The 21,004-nt window shown below is 44.0% G+C and overlaps 1 protein-coding gene across 1 annotated transcript in view; it reads left to right on the top strand.

Moving 5' to 3' along the window:
- LOC144489724 (iron-responsive element-binding protein 2-like) overlaps nt 1-20,326 on the top strand; it is a 32,543-nt gene extending 12,217 nt beyond the window's left edge. Inside the window, exons 2-8 of the mRNA XM_078207576.1 lie at nt 2,114-2,206; nt 4,041-4,206; nt 8,149-8,286; nt 11,986-12,207; nt 13,599-13,665; nt 15,546-15,729; nt 20,181-20,326. Of these exons, the coding sequence (XP_078063702.1) occupies nt 2,114-2,206; nt 4,041-4,206; nt 8,149-8,286; nt 11,986-12,207; nt 13,599-13,665; nt 15,546-15,729; nt 20,181-20,326 (1,016 nt within the window). The remainder of the gene's footprint in view (nt 1-2,113; nt 2,207-4,040; nt 4,207-8,148; nt 8,287-11,985; nt 12,208-13,598; nt 13,666-15,545; nt 15,730-20,180) is intronic.
- Nucleotides 20,327-21,004: the final 678 nt, after the last annotated feature.

Here is a 21,004-nt window from a genome sequence, read left to right on the forward strand (position 1 = left end):
TAAGAAAAACTTGGACAGGTTCATGGCTGAGAGGGGTGCGGAGGGATATGGTCCAAGTGCAGGTCAGTGGGACGAGGCAAAAAATGGTTTGGCACAGACAAGAAGGGCCAAAAGGCCTGTTTCTGTGCTGTAATTTTCTATAGTTCTATGTGACAATAATAAATCAAATTAATCCACAGGTAAATTTGATCTGAGTTTAAATGGACAGCCTTAATATGCAGCAATGTTTATGCAATCTGTACATATTGCAAGATCCACTGTATGCAGCCCATTATTGTTCCGCCAGGTCTGACCTGGGTTCCCACATCATTTATTTTATCATGTTTCTCACTGTTTTGTCTCACTCCACTTAGTTATGCCCTGACTAACATTTGTTTCACTGTTGCCAGCAAAAGCAGGTGAAGTGATCACTCCCCCCTCAGTCATTTGTGGAAAGTTGCTGCATTGCAAAGGAGCTGTCCTATCTACCGACGTAGTAGCTGTCTCATTTATGAAGAGCTTTATATTTCCAAGAGTGCGACATAAACGCATTTTCAAGGTTCACGCCAAATTCTCCGACATTCTCCCCGAGTAACTTGATTCTCTAGACACAGAAGTTAATTCACTCGACACAAAAGTATCTGTCGTTTAATCCGAGTCTCTCTCTCTCTCGTTTCTAAGGCAACCCCTCAAAAACCTAAAGTGTCAGCAGCAGATGGCTGAAAATTCCCGGCCATCCTTTTCAATACACGATTACAAAAAGAAAGAAACACGATCCTCTTCAGACCATGTGCTTCCTCCATGACTTACATGAGAAGCAGGTTAAAGCAGCCAAAAAAACAGAGGGGGCCCCAAGCAGGAATTGGATTTTAAGCATCCTTTGTGTGTGTGCTGTCTACAGTACGCCCTTGCATTCAACCGAGTTCCTCTGTAGTTGGATTTGCATCACTTAGCCAGCTATCAAAGGCTTTAGTTACTATGCCATGCAAGAGTCTATTCAGGTTTGTTGGCACTGGCATGATGTGTTCTTGCAGACAAAGTGAGGCAGCACAACTTACAGACCATACTTATTTGGAATGGACGCACCATCTACCCGAATTGATGAACATAGCACAGGCACAGTAGCACCAGAGAAATCCAGTTGGATGTCAAAAGCAATTGAAACTGATCTGCCACTCTGAGGCAAGTCCTGAGACCATACCAGGGGTACCATTGACCTGCAGTGGTGGTGAGACCCCTCAAAGCGTTTGCTCCAACCAGCACCCAATTCAATGAAAAGCAGATTGGACTCCAGTCCATAAGACACTAACTGCCAAGGCAAATGTTAATTCTTTCGCTGGGAAGCCTCCAGTTCGAACACTGTTTGTGATAATATCAGTGAAGCATTTACTAACGTTGATCTAAAACACAGTTCTCCCATCGTGCTTCTCAGTTCTTTCGGACCACTAACTCCAAAGAGGTGGGGGAGTTTCACGGACAGATTACACACACTTTAAACAGGCAGCTAACGGTCTGTAAACGGGTGGCAAATGCACTCTAAACGGATAGCAAATGCGCTCTGTAAACGGGTGGCAAATGTGCTCTGTAAACGGTTAGCTGACGCGCTCGGCGGACGGGTGGCGGACGTGCTCGGCGGACGGGCAGCTTTGTTCTGCATGGTGTCAAGCTGCTTGAGTCTTGTTGGAGTTGTACTCATCACACTCTTGATTGTGCCTTGTAGATGGTGGGCAGGCTTTGGGAAGTCAGGAAGTGAGTTATTCTCCACAGAATTCCTTGTGACTGACCTACCTGGTCCAGTTAAGTTTCTGGTCAAGGCTGACCTTCAGGATGTTGATAGCAGAGGATTTAGCAATGTTAATGCCACTGAATGTCAAGGAAACATGGTTAATTTCTCTCTTGTTGGAGATAGTCATTGCCTGTCAATTATGTGGTGCTAATGTTAGTTATCACTTAGCAGCCCGATAGTCAGTTTGTTATGCGTCAGCTCTTTGAACCTCACTTTTAGTTAATGACCAGAGTAAACAAGTGTTGTAATGCTTTTAAAGATTGGTAGATTTTTAAGCCTAACTTTAAACCTACTGCTACAAGATGCATAATATGTGCTAAAACTTTTTTTTTCCCCTTTTACTTTTAGAACATCCCTTCCAATATTTAATTGAGCCATTAACCGAAGATTCTCCAGACAAGAAATACTTCAATGTCCCTAAACTCAATGGGCCAAGATATGGTAAGATGTTTGTAAATACATTTCGGAGTGTTATTTCGCCTGTGTTTAGGAGTATTATTTCCATTTGAGGGGGCAGGTAGGGCAAGATTGAACTTCCTGTGTCTCCTATCAATTACTTGAAAATACTTCATCAAACTTTAGGATAAAACCATGTCACCAGTTGACGGTGATTTGGGGCATTTTTTACTTGCTCTGTTGTGTTTGACATCTCTGTAGCAATGTTGACGGACATGGTGGTTTGTGAGAGGCTGGGAGCTGCATCTTTTCGCTCCCATTGTTTTTACACTCTAAAACACAGTTCTCCCATCGCCAGTTGTATTTGTAGATTGAATGGCCAACTCCCGAGATCAACGTTAGTAAATGAGTTTTTAGGTGTAATGACCAGTCGCTCAAATCACAGGAATTCCAAGATTGATTCACAATCTGTTCAAGAGCAGAGTCAGTAGAGGAAGAGCAAGAACACTGCAAGGACAGTCCTGGGAGTAGAGGTTTCATTTAGAATTGGTCTTTATGTAACCTTGTTCCGCTCCAGTGACATCCTGTCTGCTTTGTTTGCAAATACAAAACATAAAAGCAAGACACGACCCGAGGTAACATCCCAAAGAGCAGCGAATGCATAAGGAAAATCCAGGACAATAGAAATTGTAATTCTTTATTTCAGACACTTCTTTACCAAGTTGGTCATGGGATGGCCAGACTCTCTCCTCACTGTCCCCGGCTGGATTCCCGCCTGTGTTTGAGGATCCAAGTACTTTTACATCGCTGCTAAACTCCTCGTGTAATTAAATTGGATATGGGTATAAAATCACCGTTAATTAAATGGCATTTTCTAGTTAATTCTGTGAAAAACTGTGCAAAACTGAAGAAATGTTGGTTGGATAAAATTAATGTTTTAGAATCATAGAATCCCTACAGTGGCCATTTCTCAGACAGAGTATCTTTCCCAGGCCCCCTCCCTCACCCTATCCCTGTAACCCCACACATTTACCATAGCTAATCCATCTACTCTACACATCACTAAGGGGCAATTTAGCATGGCCAATCCACCTAATCTTTGGACTGTGGGAAGAAACTCATGCAGACACAAACGTACAAACTCCACATAGTCACCCAAGTCGGGAATTGAACCCGGGTCCCTGGCGCTGTGAGGCAGCAGTGCTAACCACTGCACCACCGTGCCGTCCCATTAAAGCAGTTTAATTTTAAACTGCATGCAGACGCTACGACAACGGATAAATGAACACTGCTAGACAATCACCAGGCAAGACTGTTCTCTTCCTGTGGGGGAGCACTTCAGTGGTCACGGGCATTCAGCCTCTGATCTTCGGGTAAGCGCTCTCCAAGGCGGCCTTCACGACACACGACAGCGCAGAGTCGCTGAGCAGAAACTGATGGCCAAGTTCCGCACACATGAGGACGGCCTAAACCGGGATGTTGGGTTTATGTCACACTATCTGTAACCCCCACAGCCTGCCTCCTGGACTTGCAGAATCTCACTGGCTGTGCTGTCTGGAGATGGTACACATCTCTTTAACCTGTGCTTAATGCTCCCTCCACTCACATTGTCTGTATCTTTAAGATCTGGTTGGCTGTAGAGATTCGCATTCTAATCAGTATTCTGTAACTTGATTTTGTGTCTCTGTGCCCTGTTTGAGAGCAGATTTCCACACCATCTGACGAAGGAGCAGCGCTCTGAAAGCTAATGGCATTTGCTACCAAATAAACCTGCTCAATTTTAACCTGATGTTGTTAAAACTCTTACTAATTTTAAAAGCACAGTCTTGTTTGAATTCATTGAAGGATAGTTTGAAATTATTCTTTGTTTCTCCAATAGTGGGACTGCCATACTCTATCCGTGTACTGCTGGAAGCTGCTGTTCGAAATTGTGATGGGCTCCATATTAAAAAGGAAGATGCTCTTACCATCCTAGATTGGAAAAACCAACAAAACCAAGCTGATGTTCCCTTCTGGCCAGCCCGCGTCCTCCTCCAGGATTTCACGTGAGTCAGATAACTGTCTGGGTAGAAAATTGAGTTCGGTGTTCAACTGTCATTCAAATATACTTGTAGGACGGGGAAATATTTTATTTAAATAATCCGACCCCATGGTCGTAACTTACCAGTGGATATTTTGTTGTCCAAATATTCAGATTACAACATAAGTTTTTTAATATGTATATCTGCTTCTCTCTCGATTTTATATACATATATATAAAAAAATATTTTCCCCATAAAACTTAAGTGTCCATATTTGTAATGGGAGATCCTTATGTAAACTTATCATGCTGCAGTTGCACCCTCCTGCCAGTAGTGACGCCATTGTGCCTCAGTTTTGTATCCCCCTATTCTGAAACTCATGCTTGCAGATAAATTCCAATATTCTCTAAGCCATTCTAGTTTCCAAAACTCTATCACTTTCTATTTAATTATAAATTAATTATAAATTATAAATCAAAATACATTTGGTAAGGATAATAAGATCTGTGACTTTAAAGTGGGAGTTGAATTGCTCTTATGACCTTTTGTTCGATAAATCCCTGTGCTCTGCTTTATATGAAGACTACATTTGCTCTTATCGTCCTGTGTACAAGGTCAAGGGAGGCTGACTAATATCTTATAAGACTGTGGTTAGCACTGCTGCCTCACAGCACCAGGGACCCACCTGGGTTCGATTCCAGCCTCGGGTGTGTCGAGTTTGCACGTTCTGTCCGTGTCTGTGTGGGTTTCCTCCCACACTCCAAAGATGTGCAGGCTAGGTGGATTGGCTGTGCTAAATTGCCCCTTAGTGTCCCAAGATGTGTAGGTGAGAGGGATTAGCGGGGCAAATGCGTGGGGTCAAGGGAATGGGTTGGGATGTGGGCCTGGGTAAGATGCTCTATCGGAGAGTCAGTGCAGATTTGATGGGCCGAATGGCCTCCTTCTGCGTTGTAGGGTTCTATGAAAATGCATTAAAATTTAAGCTACGCATTCTCTGAACCTCAGTTCTTCTTGATAATTTGCTTCTAGTATGTAGCTGTTTAGTGGAGACTGGATCAAGTTATGTTGTGATTATTGTCTCCGTGCATCGATCCAGAATGGGCACTTGGACTGTTTACCAGATGGAGCCCCAGAGTTAAAGTTTTAAAACTCGACTTTGTACAATTTAAAAGGAGCGCTGTATTTATCTGAACTATAGCTTCTCTTTTGTTGAAACGTATTTAACTTTGAAAATAATTCCCTCTTTATCTTGTGTCCTACCCTCATTTAAAACCTTTCCATCAATTTGGTTGTCCCTGTTCCAATTGTGCTTGGCTTCCTCTGCCGCCTTCCGCCTCCTCCCTTAATCCTTCCTTTCCACCCACTTGGGAAGTCACTGTGTGGCTGGAGAGATTTAAAAAAAAAAAATTTGTCAGTCACTTCAGTTATTCCTTGCGCACAGTGGGGCCTGAGGGGAGAGGTTGACCTTCTGCAGAATGTGGTTCCGGGCGAGTTTCTAAAAGAATGTGCCAGAAGTTAGTGAAGTGGTTAAAAATAGATGAGTGAAGTGAGCTGGGAATGCAGAAAATTTGAAGGTTTTGAAGTGTTTTAGCTTTGTACGGTTCATGTTATGTTAAAGGCGTTCCAAATATCTAGTATTGCTGCAATGAGTCGTCTCCAGTTATGGTGGCAGTGAAAAATTAAAGGGGCTGGGTTGGAATTATTCAAACCCACTGGCAGTCCAAGCGCAGTTAGTGACGGAAGCTAGCTAGTCTGTCTTTACTATTAATGGAAACAGAATGTGGTTCATAATATTTGTTCTGCATTCTGGATCGAGCTGCTGCTCGTGACGGCCACTGATATTCTTTTCCTCATTGTTCACTGCTTCCTCCAGTGACTGATATCATGAAACACTTGCGCTGCCAGGAGATCAGGCACATAATGATCTTGCTTGTCATGTTGCTTCCTGTCTTGCTCCCACTGTTGTGAATGACTTTCCCATTCACGGATGCTTAGGCACGTAAAACTTAATTCCAGGTGGTCAGTACCCTAAAGTACTGAATAAGCTTCTGACCAAGATCTCCTGAAGTCACAAACCATCCTGAATTGGGACTTAAGTCGCCATTTCTTCTTCATCTCTGGGTCTAAGTCCCTGAAACCCAGCACCACTGTGGGGGGGGAAAAGAATTACTACAAGGACTATAACTGTTCACAGGAAAGATCTATCACCACGAGCTGGGGTAACCAAATTGGATAGTAAACGAGATTTATCACCCAATCTCTCAGATTGTGCTCAAAAATTACTTTATTTTATTCATTCATGGGATGTAGGTGTCACTGGGTCAGCATTTATTGTCCATCCCCGAGGACCATTTAAGAGTTAACCACATTGCTGTGGATCTGGAGTCACAAGTAGGCCAGACCGAGTAAGGAAGGCAGATTAGACATTAGTGAACCAGGTGGGTTTTACGACAATTGACAATGGTTTTGGGGTCATCATTAGACTTTTAATTCCAGATTTTTATTGAGTTCAAATCCCACCATCTGCCATGGTGGGATTCGAACCTGGGTCTCCAGAGAATTACCCTGGGTCCCTGGATTACTAGTCTAGCGACAATACCACTCCCCTGCAGATCAGATTTTACCACATCAAATGTAAAAAAAACACTTTTAAAACTTGAAATATTAAGAATCCTTCAATTTATTCTTCCAAAGGTCATGCTGTCAAAGTGCAACACTTTGTGCTCTAATATAGTGACAAGTTATATTGTTACTGGGCTGGTAATCCAGAGACCTAGAACAAGATCTGGGGACCTGGGTTCAAATCTCACCAAGGCAGATGGTGAAATTTGAATTCAATAAAAATCTGGAATTAATAATCTACCGGTGACCATGAAACCATTGTCAATTGTCGGAAAAATCCATCTGGTTCACTCATGTGCTTTAGGGAAGGGAATCTGCCGCCCTTACCTGGTCTGGCCGACATGTGACTCCAGAGCCACAGCAATGTGGTTGACTCAAAAGTCTTCTGAAATGGAGGGCAGTTAGGGGCGGGCAATAAATGCTGGCCCAGCCAGCCACACTTCTGTCCCATAAAATGAATAAACGTTTTTAAAAAACACTAAAGAAGACTTGAATTTACAGCCAATGAAGGATTTTTGAACCGGAGCCACCGCTGTAAATAGGAAATTGGCAGCCGATTTGTGCACAGCAAGCTCCCACCAACAGCTGTATGATAATGACTAGACCTGTTTCAGTGGTTGATTGAGGATTAGATACTGGCCAGGGCACAATGGTCAATATTGAATAGAATTGATTTATTATTGTCACATATATTGGGATACAGTGAAAAGTATTGTTTCTTGCGCACTATACAGACAGAGCATACTGTTAATAGAGGACAGAGGGGAGAAGGAAAGGAGAGGGTGCAGAATATAGTGCCGTTACAAATCGGGTGAGGGGAGAGATCAGCTTAATGTGTGATAGGACCATTCAAAAGTCTAATGGCAGCAGGGAAGAAGCTGTTTTAAGCTGGTTGGTGCATGTTTTCAGATTATTGTATCTTTCTCCCGACGGAAGAAGGTGGAAGAGAATACATATAATTGCTTCGTTAAGATGCAGGAAGCTATTTGTTGAAGCTATTTGTGGGAAGCATTTTCCCAGGTCAGAGGTGACGATCACGAGGGGTCACGGGCTCAAGATGAGAGGGGCGAGGTATAACTCAGATATCAGAGGGACGTTTTTTACACAGAGGGTGGTGGGGGCCTGGAATGCGCTGCCAAGTAGGGTGGTGGAGGCAGACACGCTGGCATCGTTTAAGACTTACCTGGATAGTCACATGAGCAGTCTGGGAATGGAGGGATACAAACGAATGGTCTAGTTGGACCAATGAGCGGCACAGGCTTGGAAGGCTGAAGGGCCTGTTTCCTGTGCTGTACTGTTCTTTGTTCTTTGTTTCTGACTGTCTGTCTGTTTAATTTCTTTCAGTGGCATTCCTGCAGTGGTGGATTTTGCAGCGATGAGGGAGGCAGTGAAGAAGCTCGGAGGGGATCCGAGCAAAGTCAACCCAGTCTGTCCAACTGATCTGATTGTTGACCATTCCGTGCAGTTTGATTACAGTAAAAGGCAAGGAAACTAAACATGAGTAAGAGTTGCTTACAACAGCTGGAATTTTACGCTGCTCTACCAGTTCTTGCGTCAACAATTTGCCTGTGTAATTCACTTTGAATAACAGGCATTAACATAGTAAAACTTCCCAAGGCACTTCCCAGAAGCATTATTGGGCCAAAATTGACACTGCCTCACATAAAAACACAAGCTTTAGTGAGGAGCTGAAGGAAACCAGAATCAGTAGAGAAATGATTTTGGGGAAATTAATGGGATTGAAGGCGGATAAATCTCCAGGGCCTGATAATCTTCATCCCAGAGTACTTAAAGAAGTGGCCCTAGAAATCTATTGGTGGTCATTTTCTAAAATTCTTTGGGCTCTGGAACAGTTCCTACAGATTGGAGGGTAGCTAATGTAATCCCGCAATTCAAAAAGGGAGGCAGAGAAAAAACAGGGAACTATAGACCAGTGAGTGAGCCTAACATCGGTAACAGGGAAATTACTAGAGTCCATCATTAAGGATTTCGTAGCACAGCATGTGGATTTACAAAAGCGAAATCACACTTGACAAATCTACTGGAATTCTTTGAGGATGTAACTGATGATCAGGGAGAACCGACCGATGTGTTTCATTTAGACTTTCAGAAGGCTTTTGACAAGGTCTCACATAGCAGATTACTATATAAAGTTAAAACGCATGGGATTGTAGGTAGTGTCTTGATGTGGATAGAAAGCTGGTTAGTAGACAAGGAGCAAAGAGTTGGAATATATGGATCTTTTTCCGATTGACAGGCAGTGACTAGTGGGGTATGCAGGCATCTGTGCTAGAACCCCAACTATCCACATTATATATTAATGATTTGGAGGAGGGAACTAAATGTATTATCTCAAAATTTGCGGATGATTATAAGTTGGGTGGGAGAATGAGTTCTGAGGCGGATGCAGAGATGCTTCAGCGAGTTTTGGACAGGAGTGTGTGGGCATATGCATGGCTGATGCAGTTAAATGTGAGATTATCCACTTCAGTAGCAAAAATAGGAAGGCAGATTATTATTTGAATTGAGAGAGATGGATATTCGGCGAGACCTTGGTGTCCTCGTGCATCAGTCGCTGAAAGTAAGTGCGCAGGTCCAGCAGGCAGTAAAGAAGGCAAATGGTATGTTGGCCTTCATAGTGAGAGGATTTGAGTAAAGGAATAGGGATGTTTTACTGCAGTTGTATAGGACAGTGGTGAGGCCACACCTGGAGTATTGTCTGCAGTTTTGGTGTCCTTATCTGAGGAAGGATGTCCTTGCTATAGAGGGAGTACAGTGATTTCTGGTTCCCAGGCTGATTCCAGGGATGGCAGGATTATCATATATGAGGAGAGACAAAATTGATTAGGATTATATTCATTGGGGTTTAGAAGAGTGAGAGGAGATCTCCGAGAATCTTATAAAATTCTAACAGGATTGGACAGGGTAGATTCAGAAAGAGTGTTCCCAATGATGGGGGAGTCCAGAACTAGGGGTCACAGTTTGAGGATAAGGGATAAACCTTTTAGAACTGAGGTGAGGAAAAATTTCTTCACCCAGAGAGTGGTGAATCTGTGACAGAAAGTAGTTGAGGCCAAAACGTTGTCCAATTTCAAGAAGAAATTAGATTTCGTTCTTGGGGCTAAAGGAATCAGGGGTTATGAGGGGAAGGTGGGATCAAGGTATTGAATTTGATGATCAGCCATGATCCTAATGAATGGGGGAGCACACTCGAAGGGCTGAATGGCCTCCTCCTGAGAATTAGGAGTGGGAGTAGGCAATTTAATCCCTCAATTCTGCTTTGCCATCACTACATAGAATCATATCATAGAATCCCTACAGTACAGAAAGAGGCCATTCGGCCCATCGAGTCTGCACCGACCACAGTCCCACCCAGACCCTACCCCCATATCCCAACATATTTACCCACTAATCCCTCTAGCCTAAGCATCTCAAGACACTAAGGGGCAATTTTAGCATGGCCAATCAACCTAACCCGCACATCTTTGGACTGTGGGAGGAAACCGGAGCACCCGGAGGAAACCCACGCAGACACAAGGAGAATGTGCAAACTCCACACAGACAGTGACCCAAACCGGGAATTGAACCCAGGTTCCTGGAGCTGTGAAGCAGCAGTGCTAACCACTGTGCTACCGTGCCGCCCTACGATCATGGCTGATCTCATCTCAGCCTCATCTCCATCTTCCTGGCCGTTCCCCAGAATCCTTCATCCCGCTACTAATTAAAAACCTATCCATCTCCTCAAATTTGTTTAGTGTTCCTGCATCCACTGCACTTTGGGGTAGAGAATTCCACAGATTCCTCATTTCCGTTTTAAATCTGCCACCCCTTAGCCTAAAATAAGAGCCTCTCGTTCTATAATATCCAACAAGGGGAAACATCCTCTACTTTTATCCAAACAATCCCTGTTAACATCTTATAAGGAGATGGTAAAGCAGGTGACCAGAAATGAAATGAAAGGGTAAGTTTTAAGGAGTGTTTTAGAGGAGAGAAAGCGACAGATGGTTTAGGGAGTGAATCCCAGAGCTTAGGCAGTTGAAGGTCCCGAGTACAAATGGTGGAGCGACAAATATCAGGGGTACTCGAAGCCAGAGCTGGAGGAGTGCAGACATCTCGGAGGCTGGCAGGGGTTACCGACATCGGGAGGGGCCAGGTCACAAATGGGGTTTGGAAACAAGGATGAGAACTTGGAAGTCAAAGCATTGCTTAATCAGGAACCAGTAACGTTCAAAAGAGAATAGGATAATCACTTGGGGGGGAACAAAAATTGGAGAGCATTGGGGGAAGCAACGAAAGTTGGGGACAGGGACTAATAGAATAGCAGGCACGGGTACAATGGGCCGAATAACCCCCATTCATGCTAGGAAGATATCGCAATTGTGTTCTACTGCAGCATAGGTTTTCAAATCGGGATTTCTAGACTGAGACTCTTCAGAAAATCAAAGAGGGTTATCCAATTCTGGACTTTTTTGGAACTTATTGACTCATATTATTTCTGTTGGAATATACAAACAAAACAGTGCAGTATCGGGTATTGTTTTAACTTTATACTTAGTGTTACTGTCAAAAAGTAAAGTGCTAGATGCTCATTAAATCCATAATGTCATAGAGCACAGATAGAGGCCGATTAGTCCATTGTGTTTGCGATGGTTCTTTGTAAGGGCAATGTCAAAGCCCCAGACCGCTGTTCTTTCCTCATAGCCCTGCAGATATCTCCTTTATAGCTGCAGCAGAGACAGCATACAGAGCGTTCCCATACAAAGTGTGAAAGCTAGCGTTATAGACACACTTGGAAACTGTTAACTTGCTGTAATAATGAGTTACATATTCATAGGTTCAGTAAATTAATTTGTGGAATTAAACCAGTATGAAAAGAAAATTCTCCTCTTGCTGTCCAAGGCTGTTGGACAGATTTTTGATCTATGAGGAAGGATTACGATGGGGGGGCAGGCAGGAAAGTGGAGCTAAGACCACAATCAGATCAGCGATGATCTTATTTGAATGGCAGAGCAGACTCAAGATAATCTGCTCCTGCTTCTATTTCTTAATGTTCTTATAAAATTGATGAATTGAAGAATAATTTGCAAATTCAGCTATAACAGTATTTCTTTTGCAAAGTGCTCAATTTCAGTGGGGTCCGTAATTGTACTTTTATTTTTTCCCCCTCTTTTATTTGCGCAGTGCCATTCAAAATGCTCCAAATCCCGGTGGAGGTGACGGCTCTGGAGCAGCTCCTCGACTGTCCAACGCCAAGCTGCCACCGAAAGCCTCGCCTTGTCAACGCTCCAGCGGCTGTTTGAGTCAGTGCAGCGGTGAAGCGGGCTCCACGTCCTCAGGAAAACGCAGCACGGAGATCGAGAACACGCCGTTACTTTGTCCATTCCACCTGCAGCCTGTAGCCGGGTAAGACTGGCCTTTCCTTCGGGGTGTCTGTGCAGTTTCTCGTATGTTGTCAGGCAATATCAGAAAAAGACTCGTCTGGAGATGGCTTTGTAGTAGCGACCTGTTTGTCTTGGTTGGTGGAGATGGCGGGGTGGGAGCGCAGGCAAAGTCAGAGGCAGATGTAGATAAAAATATTTCTTACCTATCTCTTTCTCTTAACTAAAATGCAAATGTATAATAAAAGCACAATGCTGGAAAAATGCAGCACGTTTGACAGCATCTGTGGAGAGAGAAACAGAATTAACATTTCGAGTCCATTTGACTTCAGAGCATTTTCTGTTTTTATTTCCAGGTTTCCGGCAATTAGCTGCTAACCCACTGGATAAAAGCAAGTTACTGCGGATTCTGAAGTCTGAAACCAAAGGAGAAAATACTGGAAAATCTCAGCAAGTCTGGCAGCATCTGTAAGGAGAGAAAAGAGCTGACGTTTCAAGTCCAGACGACCCTTTGTCAAAGCTTTTTATTTTCTTTGTTCTTTCCGGAAGGGTAGGGGGTTTTAGTTCAGTCGGGGCAGCATGGTCGGTGCAGGCTTGGAGGGCCGAAGGGCCTGTTCCTGTGCTGTAATTTTCTTTGTTCTTTGACAAAGGGTCATCTCTTTTCTCTCCTTACAGATGCTGCCAGACCTGCTGAGATTTTCCAGCATTTTCTCTTTTGGTTTCAGCTAATAATCCACGTTGTGCATCATTCTCGCAGTTTCTCCATGGCTAAGGTTTTCAAATATAACAGAATTTGAAAGCTATGTTAGGGGTGGTACGGTGGCTCTGTGGTTAGCACTGCTGCCTCTCAGTGCCAGGGACCAGTGTTCGATTCCAGCCTCGGGTCACTGTCTGTGTGGAGTTTCCACGTTTTCCCCATTTCTGCCTGGGTTTCCTCCGGGTGCTCCGGTTTCCTCCCACAGTCCTAAGATGTGCAGGTTAAGTGCATTGGTCGTGTTAAATTGCCACTTGGTGTCCCAGGATCTGTGGATTAGGGGGATTAGTGGGGTAAATTTATTTATTTTTTAGTGTCACAAGTAAGGCTTACATTAACATTGCAATGAAGTTACTGTGAAAACCCCCTAGTCCCCACATTCCGGCACCTGTTCGGGTACACCGAGGGAGAATTTAGCATGGCCAATGCATCTAAGCAGCACGTTGTTTGGACTGTGGGAGGAAACTGGAGCACCCGGAGGAAAGCCATGCAGACACGGGAGGGAAGGTGCAGACTCCACGCATACGTGGTATTATGGGGATAGGGTCTGTGTAGGATGCTCTGTTGAAGAGTTGGTGCAGACTCGATGGGCTGAATGATCTCCTTCTGCACTGTAAGGATTCGATGATTCATTGTGGGCTTTTTTTTCCAATTACCTGTAGACCAGAAACATTAAAGAACCAAGAAATTGAATTCAACAGAAATAAAGAGCGGCTACAGTTTTTTAAGGTACGTCTGTCTATATATTAGAAAGCTTGCATTTCCGGTATTGTAAATTAATTTGTCCATACTTATAATGGAAACTCCCATGTAAATTTACCACCCCCACCAAAAAATAAATTAGGGAACTTTGTAACATTATTACTTTTCACAAGTTTGCACAGTTTTCCTTCTGAGTCTCCATCTTCTGAATAGGCAAGTGGAAGACTATAATATCATTGTGAACTTCATGTTGTCTAAATGTTCTGCCTGCCTAGGAACAGTCAGCAAGCTGGGCTGAGGGAGGATTAAGCTGCTGGGTAAGAGACAGAGGTGCAGTAGAGAGAATGTGTGCATTGGTGCCAAAAGCTCAATCAGAATGGAACCCAGTGCTTATTTTGGGGTGGAGTGAAGGAGCAAACGCAGAACGCCAACACAAGATAATGTGGCCTACACCCAACTGACCAAGACCCATGTGCAGCCCTTATCAGCTCAGTGAACTGCTAATCTAATGGTTGCAACAAATTTTTAAAGCGGCCTGAATTCCTTTTTAATTTCAGCTCACTCTGAAAGAAAGATCTTTCACTTGTATCATAATTTTTATGTCCTAAAGACATCCCACAGTGCTTTGACGTGGTTGCCGTCATGCGAGAAAACATGACAGTTAATTTCTGCACAGCAAGGTCCCACAAGGTGAATAATCTGTGGTTTGTTTTGTTGTTGTTGGTCGGGGTGTGGGCTGAATGTTGGCCAAGACATTGGAACTTTCAGCCCATTTTCCAGTATCGCTCTGGGGATTTTTTCCATGCACCTGATGGAACAAACAGTTTACTAGTTGACCGGATAGAAAGCATTTCAGACAATGTAGCCCTCCTGCAGTTATTTGAGATGCCCTCATTCAATGCAGGTTTTCTTTCATTTTGTTCTGAAATATTAAGCAAGCCCTTTAAATGTTTACATTACACCATGGTGCATTTAGACATCCGCCCTAACTTCATTCAGTCATGACTCAAGAGCTGGTAGCACTCCTCCTCCCGGTCAGAAGGTTGTGGGTTAAAGTCCCACATCTGAGCCTTTAGCACAGGGATTTGTAGTACTTAAGGAAGGCAGCATTGTCTGAGGTGCCATCTTTCAGATAAATTGTTAAACCGACCCCCTTCTGCTTATTGACATGGATGTAAAATGTACCATGATACTGTTTCAAGAGGCAGGTGGGAATTATCCTCCGTGTCTTGACTAATATTTTATCCCTCAACCACCATCCTTTTCATCAACAAAATGACCTGGTCGTTATCAGTTGGCTGTTTGCGGGAGCTTGCTGTGTACATATTGGCTGCATCACAAAAGTGGCTACACTTCAAAAATATTCAGTCATAAAGCGCTTTGGAATATCCTGAGGCCATGAAGGGCGTTATATAAATGCAAGTCATTTTACAATAGTTCCAGACACTTGTCCTGTCTAACATGCTATAATGCTTCCTGGTATATAGAGTGAAGATGGTCTGAATGGCCCAATTCTGCTCCTATATCTTATGGAAAAGGATCCTACTTGAGAGGTCAGCCTCTGTGTTTTGTCTATTGGCACTGCCTTAACTGTTGGCAGTTTCCGAAATTCTGTGTTCCTGTTTCCTTAGGGTCTGTTGTGTAAAAGCTAGAACAGGCTGACAAAGTGTAGAGCTGCATTTTCACCCCCTAAGTGGGCAGTGGCAGTAGTTTGTAATAAATTCACTATTTTAGAGGGCAAGTGAGGTAAAATCTGTAAAGGCAGAGGCACGCTCTGATTTGAGGCGAATCAAAATAGAGAACGTGAAAATGACGGTTTAAAAATAATATTGACAACTGTTCCATGACGCGATGGATTGATTTTTAAATGTCTGTTTTCTCCCCCTCCCCATTCTTTTTTGATGCAGTGGGCTTCCAAAGTATTTCAGAATGTGATCGTGGTGCCCCCAGGAAGTGGAATCGTGCACCAAGTAAACCTAGAATACCTGTCCCGTGTAGTGTTTGACCTAAGAGACATTTTGTTCCCCGACAGTGTGGTAGGCACAGATTCTCATACGACAATGGTGAATGGTCTTGGAATTCTAGGATGGGGTAAGTGTGCAGTCGATTTCACTTATTACCCCTTAACCGCTTACATTGTTTATTTATTCGTGTCACAAGTAGGCTTACATTAACACTGCAATGAAGTTGCTGTGAAAATCCCCTAGTCGCCACAATCTACCGCCTGTTTGGGTTACACTGAGGAGCAATTTAACATGGCCAATGCAGCAGCACATCTTTGAAGTGTGGGAGGAAACCGGAGCACCCGGAGGAAACCCACGCAGGCACGGGGAGAATGCGCAAACTCCACATAGACAGTGACCCAAGGCTGGATTTGAACCCAGGTCCCTGGCACTGTGAGGCAGCAGTACTAACCACTGTGCCACCCAGTGTGACGGTGACGAAGCTTCTCCTTAACTTTGGCAACACGTATGAGTTTAGTTATTTGCATTTTTAAAAATTCATTTGCTTAAAATTTGTTTTAAAGAGAGATTATCAGTGGTTCCACAAGGTTGGAATGAATTATTGGATGGCTTCGTAAAGTGTATTTGCTGGATATCGTTGTTGAAACATGAACTCAATGAAAACCTGGTTTGAAGGGTTTCAAGGCTGGATGTGAAGGAGTTAAACCAATCATGTTCATCTATAATGGTGTCTTCATGCACTTGCTGAGCCTCACCTCTTCTGACTTCAGTGTCAATGTTCGAGAAACAAAACCAGAACAGAGAGGAAGGCATGTTAATGTATACTAGTCGTGTTTAATTGTATGCAGGTGATTGGCATTAACTGAGGGTTCACTTGAACCATAGAATCCCTACAGTGCAGAAAGAGGCCATCCGGCCCATCGAGTCTGCACCAACTCTCCAAAGGAGCCTCCCACCCACACATCTATCATGGCTGGTCCCTCCTAACCTACACATCTTGAGACACTCGGGGGCAATTTATCATGACCAATCCACCTAACCCGCACATTTTTGGAGTGTGGGAAGAAACCGGAGCACCCGGAGGAAACCCACACAGACACTGGGAGAACGTGCAGACTCCACACAGTGACCCAAGCCGGGAATTGAACCCGGATCCCTGGCGCTGTGAGGCAGCAGTGCTAACCACTGTGCCGCTCCTTGTGTTTCTGTATAGTGGAGCAGAGTGAGCAGCAGTGATTAGGTTTGGACGCGCATGTTTGGGTGGCACAGTGGTTAGCACTGCTGCCTCACAGTGCCAGGGACCCAGGTTCGATTCCCGGCTTGGGTCACCGTCTGTGTGGAGTCTGCACGTTCTCCCCGTGTCTGCGTGGGTTTCCTCTGGGTGCTCCGGTTTCCTCCCACAGTCCAAAGATGTGCGGGTTAGGTTGATTGGCCATGATAAATTGTCCCTTAGTGTCTGGGATATTGGCCATGGTAAATGTGTGGTGTTAACAGGAATAGGGCCTGGGTGGGATTGTGGTCGGTACAGACTCGATGGGCTAAATAGCCTCCTTCTGTACTGTAAGGATTCGATGATGAGTATCTCTGTAAACAAAAGGGTGTAAGATTGGGCTCCAATTTTATTCTTCGCCACCTGACTTCATGGAGTCATGAAACCTCTTCAGTTGTTCAGTGATTTTGAGATGGTGGTCTGTGAGATAAAGGAGGGTGCTGGGTGAAGTATTGAACAGGCACGTTGCTGAACCTGTCAGGTTACCAAGGGAAGATAAACGTTTTCACATCGCCAATCACATCGATGGCAGAATTTCATGCACGTCCTTTAAGAGGACACCGATTAATCTTGCATTCAGAAATATAAATATGCAACATGTTTATGGTCTGATTTAGATACAAGTTGGTGCGGTGGAGACTCCATGATTACAAACTCATTTGAAAAGGGATGCTTCAGTCGTAATTGAGAACCGCTGTAATAACCAATTCAAATCCGTTACATATCTGTATGGATTTGAGCAGTGAACTTTTCCAGCAAATGTTGGTTCAGCCAATCAACTGTTCCCAATGCCTATTTCACGCACAGTACAGGGAATAACTTTCTTGTCTTGTACAGCAAGTAGTCTCACAACACCAGGTTAAAGTGCAATAGGTTGATTTGGTAGCACGAGCTTTTGGAGCTTTGCCCCTTCATCAGGTGACTCACCTGATGAAGGAGCAGCATTCCGAAAGCTCGTGCTACCAAATGAACCTGTTGGACTTTAACCTGGTGTTGTGAGACTACTTACTGTGCCCACCTCAGTCCAACGCCGGCAACTCCACTTCTTGTCTTGTATGAGAGAAAGAGAGGCTGCTTTAAAAGTTTTACCCCTGAAATCTTGTTCCCAGTTACCTGAAACAAAATTAGAGAGACCGTAAACTTTGCTACTGAGGGAAGAGGATTGTGTAATCCTTGACAGTGGTAGATTTCGGAGCAGTTTAGTTGCTGAACTGGAAATCATAGGACCCCTACAGTGCAGAAGGAGGTCATTCGACCCATCAAGTCTGCACTGACAACAGTCCCACCCAGGCCCTATTCCCGTAGCCCCACATATTTACCCTGCTAGTCCCCTGACACTAAGGGGCAATTTAGCATGGCCAATCCACCTAACCTGCACATCTTTGGAGTGTGGGAGGAAACCGGAGCACCCGGAGGAAACCCACGCAGACACGTGCAAACTCCAAATAGTCAGTCACCCAAGGTTGGAATTGAACCCGGGTCCCTGGCGTTATGAGGCAACAGTGCTAACCACGGTGCCGCCCTTTTTTATTCCTGTTTTCCTGATTATGTGCGTGCCAGAAAGGCTGTATTTACCACCCATCCCTAATTGCCCTGAGAAGAAGACAATAAACCTTCTTCTTGAACTTGTGCAATCCGTGGTAATGTTGTTAACCACTGTGGTGTTTGATACGGAATTCCAAGGTTTTGTCCTAGGGATAATCTGTAATTAGTTGATTTTGGCGTTCTTGTTAAATATGTTAAGCACATTGGCACCACCACTGTATTTTCATTCAAGTGAACGGTGGAAATTTTTAAAAACTTTGACACGCAAAAGGAATGTTTTAGACGAGTTTATCACCAGATCCAGTATTCTTAACCAATAAATGGAATTAAAAAAAACATTGCAACATGCTATTCTTTCAAAGGTACTTCAGTCAAAGCATTGGACAACACAATCTTTGTAGCTTAAGCACCTGAAACAAGCCACATCTGCTGTTCCTATATATTTGGCCTCTATGTTTAAGAAAGGGAATAGAAATGACCCTGGTAATTATAGGCCGGTTAGTCTTACTTTGGTGGTTGGTAAGTTGCTAGCAGAGTGCCACAGGGATCAGTGCTTGGTCCTCTGCTCTTTGTGATTTTTATTAATGACTTAGAGGAGGGGGCTGAAGGGTGGATCAGTAAATTTGCTGATGACACCAAGATTGGTGGAGTAGTGGATGAGGTGGAGGGCTGTTGTAGACTGCAAAGAGACATAGATAGGATGCAAAGTTGGGCTGAAAAATGGCAGATGGAGTTTAACCCTGATAAATGTGAGGTGATTCATTTTGGTAGGACAAATTTAAATGTGGATTACAGGGTCAAAGGTAGGGTTCTGAAGACTGGAGGAACAGAGAGATCTTGGGGCCCATATCCACAGATCTCTAAAGGTTGCCACTCAAGTGGATAGAGCTGTGAAGAAGGCCTATAGTGTGTTAGCTTTTATTAACAGGGGGTTGGAGTTTAAGAGCCGTGGGGTTATGCTGCAAATGTACAGGACCTTGGTGAGACCACATTTGGAATATTGTGTGCAGTTCTGGTCACCTCACTATAAGAAAGATGTGGAAGTGCTGGAAAGAGTGCAAAGGAGATTTACCAGGATGCTGCCTGGTTTGGAGGGTAGGTCTTATGAGGAAAGGTTGAGGGAGCTAGGGCTGTTCTCTCTGGAGCGGAGGAGGCTGAGGGGAGACTTAATAGAGGTTTATAAAATGATGAAGGGGATAGATAGAGTGAACGTTCAAAGACTATTTCCTCGGGTGGATGGAGCTATTACAAGGGGGCATAACTATAGGGTTCATGGTGGGAGATATAGGAAGGATGTCCGAGGTAGATTCTTTACTCAAAGAATGGTTGGGGTGTGGAATAGACTGCCTGCAGTGATAGTGGAGTCGGACACTTTAGGAACATTGAAGTGGTTATTGGATAGGCACATGGAGCACACCAGGATGATAGGGAGTGGGATAGCTTGATCTTGGTTTCAGATAAAGCTCGGCACAACATCGTGGGCCTAAGGGCCTGTTCTGTGCTGTACTGTTCTATGTTCTATCTATGATTAATAAAAAAAGTATATGATATTATCTAATAGCTGGGCGGAAAATGAATTCCTGCCAACCCATCACATGGAGTGTTTACTGGATCTCCGCTATGCTGTTATTAGATGCTGAATTCACGCACATTGCAGTTATTTCCGAAAACGTTTTTGCAAAGTGCTGACTCGATCTCTATAAATGCGCTCCTTTCTTTATCTCCCCGTCCGTGAATAAAGTGAGTGTTTGTTTGCTTCCCAGGGGTTGGTGGGATAGAAAGCGAAGCAGTTATGCTGGGCCAGCCAGTCACGCTGACTTTACCCGAGGTGGTCGGATGCAAACTGGTGGGGGCCACAAGCTCTTTGGCCACCTCGATTGATGTTGTCTTGAGCATAACAAAGGTATGAGAAGGTTTTGGAATTTCATTTTGACCCTTTAAGTAATTAACCAAATTACAAGCAAACCGAGCAGAGGAGTCATTCATTTTATTTCTCTCTCTCTCTTAATCCCCTCCAGCAACTTAGACAAGTAGGTGTTTCAGGCAAATTTGTCGAATTCTTTGGCCCAGGTGTGTCTCAGCTGTCGGTGGCAGACAGAACAACAATAGCAAACATGTGTCCTGAGTATGGTGCTACTGTGAGCTTTTTCCCAGTTGACGATGTGACTTTACGACACTTGAGACAGACAGGTGAGAGGGACTTGCGAATTTATCGAAACCCTCAACCCTCACTTATTCCCTTGAACATTTTAAAAGATTTATTTTTAACCGACAGGTTATGATGAAGCAAAGATTGAAGCTGTGGAAACGTACTTAAAAGCTGTGAAGCTGTTCCGAAACTATCAGAACCCATCAGAGGACCCGGAGTATTCGCAGGTGATTCATTTTGGCAGGAGCAAAACTAAATGAGTGTGTTGGTGGCAGCACAGGTGCTGAGTGATCTGGAGATGTACGCACGCAAGACTTTGCAGTTGGCAGGAAGAGTTGAGAAGTTTATTAAGACGGTGTACGGAATCCTTGGCTTTGTGAATAGAGGCTAAGGGACAGAGGAGCGGGAGTAGAAATTCTGCACACTTGCTGTGTTGAC

Source organism: Mustelus asterias, unplaced genomic scaffold (assembly GCF_964213995.1).
Source record: "Mustelus asterias unplaced genomic scaffold, sMusAst1.hap1.1 HAP1_SCAFFOLD_2475, whole genome shotgun sequence".
Taxonomy (NCBI): Eukaryota; Metazoa; Chordata; class Chondrichthyes; order Carcharhiniformes; family Triakidae; genus Mustelus; species Mustelus asterias.